Source organism: Lampetra fluviatilis, unplaced genomic scaffold (assembly GCF_964198595.1).
Source record: "Lampetra fluviatilis unplaced genomic scaffold, kcLamFluv1.1 SCAFFOLD_570, whole genome shotgun sequence".
Taxonomy (NCBI): domain Eukaryota; kingdom Metazoa; phylum Chordata; class Hyperoartia; order Petromyzontiformes; family Petromyzontidae; genus Lampetra; species Lampetra fluviatilis.
In genome coordinates, this window is record NW_027620458.1 from 1 (window position 1) to 7500 (window position 7500).

At 52.9% G+C, this 7500-nt stretch overlaps 1 protein-coding gene across 1 annotated transcript in view; it reads left to right on the forward strand.

Annotated features, from left to right (window-relative positions):
- Positions 1–7500, forward strand: part of LOC144953945 (uncharacterized) — a 32622-nt gene continuing 25122 nt past the window's right edge. Inside the window, exons 1-2 of the mRNA XM_078884550.1 lie at positions 1–27; positions 6775–6833. Of these exons, the coding sequence (XP_078740676.1) occupies positions 6777–6833 (57 nt within the window). The 5' untranslated portion in view covers positions 1–27; positions 6775–6776. The remainder of the gene's footprint in view (positions 28–6774; positions 6834–7500) is intronic.

A 7500-nucleotide genomic window follows, 5' to 3' on the forward strand; every position in this document is an offset into this window, starting at 1 on the left:
CGGGGGGTGAGTGACGCGACGCACGCGGTGAGTGACTGATCCAGGGGTGAGACAGACACACACAGACACAGACACACACAGACACACACATACAGACACACACACAGACACACACAGACACACAGACAGACACACATACAGACACACACACAGACAGACACACATACAGACACACACACAGACACACAGACAGACACACATACAGACACACACTGACACACAGACAGACACACACATACAGACACACACACACAGACACACACACACAGATAGATACACACACAGACACACACACAGACACACACTCACACACACACACAGACAGACACACATACAAACACAGACACACACACACAGACACACACACACAGATAGATAGACACACAGACACACACAGACACACACACAGACACACACAGACACACACACAGACACACACACACACACTGACACACACACAGACACACACACACTCACACACACAGACACAGACACACACACACAGACACACACACAGACACACACACAGACACACACACACAGACAGACACACACAGACGCACACTCACACACACACTGACACACAGACAGACACACATACAAACACAGACACACACACAGACACACACACACAGATAGATAGACACACAGACACACACAGACACACAGACACAGACACACACACACAGACACACACACAGACACACACACACAGACACACACACAGACACACACACACTCACACACACACACTGACACACACACAGACAGACACACACACACACAGAGACACACACACACACAGACACACACACAGACAGACACACACACACAGAGACACACACAGACAGACACACACACACAGACACACACACACAGACACACACAGACAGACACACACACACACAGACACAGACACACACACACACAGAGACACACACAGACACACACACACACACAGACACACACAGACACAGACACACACACACAGACACACACACTGACACACACAAACCACACGTTCACACACGCCCACGTACAGTGCAATCGTACTGCGTGCTTATAAAAAAGAACAAAAAAAAAAAAAAAAAGAAAAAAAAATAAATAAAGAAAAACAAAAAAGTATAATAGAAGTAATAGAAAAAAATAGAAAGAAATATAGAAAAAAAAAAAAAAAAAAAGAAAAAAAAAGTAAAAGAAATAAAAAAAATAAGAAAAAAAAAAAAAAAAGAGAAAAAAAAAAAAAAAAAAAAAAGTAAAGAAATATAAAAAGAAAAAAGTAGAAAAAAAAACGAAAAACACCAACAGACTAAGACCCCATCCCCCCCAGGAACCACCGTCGCCGCATCCCACTGGCACACCAGACCCCCACAGATCCACCCCCCTCCCAGCCCCAGTCACACAGACACAGACAAGCTCCCCCAGTCACAGCACCCACGACACAGACCCAAAACACTCCCCCCCAGCTCCCTTCACCCAGAGCTCAGGACAAAGCTCCCCCACTCCCAGACAAGCCTCCAAGCTCCCCCGGTAGCCTCTAGCAGGGCAAGTGCAGTGCACACAGACACAGACAAAGCTCCCCCAGGTAGCCTCTAACAGGGCTGTAGGGGCAAGTGCAGTTGCACAAACACATACAAAGCTCCCCCAGGTAGCCTCTAGCAGGGCTGTAGGGGCAAGTGCAGTTGCACAAACACAGACAAAGCTCCCCCAGGTAGCCTCTAGCAGGGCTGTAGGGGCAAGTGCAGTAACACAGACACAGGCAAAGCTCCCCCAGGTAGCCTCTATCAGGGCTGTAGGGGCAAGTGCAGCTGCACATACACAGACAAAGCTCCCCCAGGTAGCCTCCAGCAGGGCTGTAGGGGCAAGTGCAGTTGCACACTGACACAGACAAAGCTACCCCAGGTAGCCTCTAACAGGGCTGTAGGGGCAAGTGTTAGCGAACAGCGCCTATGGCACTGTGGCACACACAGAGGGGATGGGTGACCACCACCACTACACCACCAACACCACCACTACACCACAACCAACACTACACCACCACCACTACACCACCAACACCACCACTACACCACCAACAACCAACACTACACCACCACCACTACACCACCAACACCACCACTACACCACAACCAACCAACACTACACCACCACCACTACACCACAACCAACACTACACCACCAACACCACCACTACACCACAACCAACACTACACCACCACCACTACACCACAACCAACACTACACCACCAACACCACCACTACACCACAACCAACACTACACCACCACCACTACACCACAACCAACACTACACCACCAACACCACCACTACACCACAACCAACACTACGCCACCACCACTACACCACCAACACCACCACTACACCACAACCAACACTACACCACCAACACCACCACTACACCACAACCAACACTACACCACCACCACTACACCACCAACACCACCACTACACCACAACCAACACTACACCACCAACACCACCACTACACCACAACCACCACTACACCACCACCACTACACCACAACCACCACTACACCACCACCACTACACCACAACCAACACTACACCACCACCACTACACCACAACCAACACTACACCACCACCACTACACCACAACCAACACTACACCACCACCACTACACCACAACCAACACTACACCACCACCACTACACCACAACCAACACTACACCACCACCACTACACCACAACCAACACTACACCACCACCACTACACCACAACCAACACTACACCACCAACACCACCACTACACCACAACCACACCGCCACCACCACTACACCACAACCACACCGCCCACCACCACTACACCACAACCAACACTACACCACCACCACTACACCACAACCACCACTACACCACCACCACTACACCACAACCAACACTACACCACCACCACTACACCACAACCACCACTACACCACCACCACTACACCACAACCAACACTACACCACCACCACTACACCACAACCACCACTACAACCACCACCACTACACCACAACCAACACTACACCACCACCACTACACCACAACCAACACTACACCACCACCACTACACCACAACCAACACTACACCACCAACCAACACCACTACACCACAACCCACAACCGCCACCACCCACTACCACCAGGTACTCCTTTTAGGCTGAGTCGACCTAGGGGAGGCCCAGGACCGGTTCAGAGACTCACCACACAGACTCACCACGCAGACTCACCACGCAGACTCACCACGCAGACTCACCACACAGACTCACCCACACAGACTCATCACACAGACTCACCACGCAGACTCACCACACAGACTCACCACACAGACTCACCCACACAGACTCACCCACACAGACTCACCACACAGACTCACCCACACAGACTCACCACGCAGACTCACCACGCAGACTCACCACGCAGACTCACCACGCAGACTCACCCACACAGACTCACCACACAGACTCACCACGCAGACTCACCACGCAGACTCACCACACAGACTCACCCACACAGACTCATCACACAGACTCACCACGCAGACTCACCACACAGACTCACCACACAGACTCACCCACACAGACTCACCCACACAGACTCACCACACAGACTCACCCACACAGACTCACCACGCAGACTCACCACGCAGACTCACCACGCAGACTCACCACGCAGACTCACCCACACAGACTCACCACACAGACTCACCACACAGACTCACCACACAGACTCACCCACACAGACTCACCACACAGACTCACCACACAGACTCACCCACACAGACTCACCACGCAGACTCACCACGCAGACTCACCACACAGACTCACCCACACAGACTCACCACACAGACTCACCACACAGACTCACCCACACAGACTCACCACACAGACTCACCCACACAGACTCACCACGCAGACTCACCACACAGACTCACCACACAGACTCACCACACAGACTCACCCACACAGACTCACCACACAGACTCACCCACACAGACTCACCACGCAGACTCACCACACAAGACTCACCACGCAGACTCACCACGCAGACTCACCACACAGACTCACCACACAGACTCACCACACAGACTCACCCACACAGACTCACCACACAGACTCACCCACACAGACTCACCACACAGACTCACCCACACAGACTCACCACACAGACTCACCACACAGACTCACCCACACAGACTCACCACACAGACTCACCCACACAGACTCACCACGCAGACTCACCACACAGACTCACCACGCAGACTCACCACGCAGACTCACCACACAGACTCACCCACACAGACTCACCACACAGACTCACCACGCAGACTCACCACACAGACTCACCCACACAGACTCACCACACAGACTCACCACACAGACTCACCACACAGACTCACCACACAGACTCACCACACAGACTCACCACACAGACTCACCCACACAGACTCACCCACACAGACTCATCACACAGACTCACCACGCAGACTCACCACACAGACTCACCACACAGACTCACCCACACAGACTCACCCACACAGACTCACCACACAGACTCACCCACACAGACTCACCACACAGACTCACCACACAGACTCACCACGCAGACTCACCACGCAGACTCACCACGCAGACTCACCACACAGACTCACCACACAGACTCACCCACACAGACTCACCACGCAGACTCACCCACACAGACTCACCACGCAGACTCACCCACACAGACTCACCACGCAGACTCACCACGCAGACTCACCACACAGACTCACCACACAGACTCACCACACAGACTCACCACACAACTCACCCACACAGACTCACCACGCAGACTCACCACGCAGACTCACCACAACAGACTCACCACACAGACTCACCCACACAGACTCATCCACACAGACTCACCACGCAGACTCACCACACAGACTCACCACACAGACTCACCACGCAGACTCACCACACAGACTCACCACACAGACTCACCCACACAGACTCACCACACAGACTCACCCACACAGACTCACCACACAGACTCACCACACAGACTCACCACACAGACTCACCACGCAGACTCACCACGCAGACTCACCACGCAGACTCACCACACAGACTCACCCACACAGACTCACTCACACAGACTCACCACACAGACTCACCCACACAGACTCACCACACAGACTCACCACACAGACTCACCACACAGACTCACCACACAGAACTCACCCACACAGACTCATCACACAGACTCATCACACAGACTCACCCACACAGACTCACCACACAGACTCACCACACAGACCTCACCACACAGACTCACCACACAGACTCACCCACACAGACTCATCACACAGGACTCACCACACAGAACTCACCACACAGACTCACCACACAGACTCACCACACAGACTCACCACACAGACTCACCCACACAGACTCACCACACAGACTCACCCACACAGACTCACCACACAGACTCACCACACAGACTCATCACACAGACTCATCACACAGACTCATCACACAGAGACCCACAGACTCACCACACAGACTCACCACACAGACTCACCACACAGACTCACCACACAGACTCACCACACAGACTCACCACACAGACTCACCACACAGACTCATCACACAGAGACCCACAGACTCACCACACAGAGACCCACAGACTCACCACACAGACTCACCACACAGACTCACCACACAGAGACCCACAGACTCACCACACAGAGACCACAGACTCACCACACAGACTCACCACACAGACTCACCACACAGACTCACCACACAGAGACCCACAGACTCACCACACAGACTCACCACACAGACTCACCACACAGACTCACCACACAGACTCACCACACAGACTCACCACACAGACTCACCACACAGCCTCACCACACAGACTCACCACACAGACTCACCACACAGAGACCCACAGACTCACCACACAGACTCACCACACAGAGACACACAGACTCACCACACAGACTCACCACACAGACTCACCACACAGACTCACCCACACAGACTCACCACACAGACTCACCACACAGACTCACCACACAGACTCACCACACAGAGACCCCACAGACTCACCACACAGACTCACCCACACAGACTCACCACACAGACTCACCACACAGACTCACCACACAGACTCACCACACAGAGACCCACAGACTCACCACACAGACTCACCACACAGACTCACCACACAGACTCACCACACAGACTCACCACACAGACTCACCACACAGAGACCCACAGACTCACCACACAGACTCACCACACAGACTCACCACACAGAGACCCACAGACTCACCACACAGACTCACCACACAGACTCACCACACAGACTCACCACACAGACTCACCACACAGAGACCACAGACTCACCACACAGACTCACCACACAGACTCACCACACAGAGACCCACAGACTCACCACCACAGACTCACCACACAGACTCACCACACAGACTCACCACACAGAGACCCACAGACTCACCACACAGACTCACCACACAGACTCACCACACAGAGACCCACAGACTCACCACACAGACTCACCACACAGACTCACCACACAGACTCACCACACAGAGACCCACAGACTCACCACACAGACTCACCACACAGACTCACCACACAGAGACCCACAGACTCACCACACAGACTCACCACACAGACTCACCACACACAGACTCACCATGATGATGACGATGTGAATGTTGCTGCCACAGTCATGGATCTAATCGATCCGGACATGGACCGAATTCCCTTCTCAAGAGCAAATCTTAAGGTTTGTGTGTGTGTCTGTGTGTGTCTGTGTGTGTGTGTCTGTGTGTGTGTGTCTGTGTGTGTCTGTGTGTGTGTCTGTGTGTGTCTGTGTGTGTGTGTGTCTGTGTGTGTGTGTCTGTGTGTGTCTGTGTGTGTGTCTGTGTGTGTGTCTGTGTGTGTGTCTGTGTGTGTGTCTGTGTGTGTGTCTGTGTGTGTGTCTGTGTGTGTGTGTGTGTCTGTGTGTGTGTCTGTGTGTGTGTGTCTGTGTGTGTGTGTCTGTGTGTGTGTGTCTGTGTGTGTGTGTCTGTGTGTGTGTCTGTGTGTGTGTGTCTGTGTGTGTGTCTGTGTGTGTGTGTCTGTGTGTGTGTGTGTGTCTGTGTGTGTGTCTGTGTGTGTGTGTCTGTGTGTGTGTGTCTGTGTGTGTGTGTCTGTGTGTGTGTCTGTGTGTGTGTCTGTGTGTGTGTCTGTGTGTGTGTCTGTGTGTGTCTGTGTGTGTTGTGGGGAGTGGTGGGTGTAGTGGTTAGCGCTGCGCTATGAACCCGGCGACCCGAGTTCGATTCCCGCTCACGGCCAACACCAACAGTGACGATTATCTGAACCGGTCCCGGGCCTCCCCTAGGTCGACTCAGCCTTAAATGAGTACCTGGTGCGGTGTGTAAACATCGCCACTGGGGAGACAAAGGCGGCCG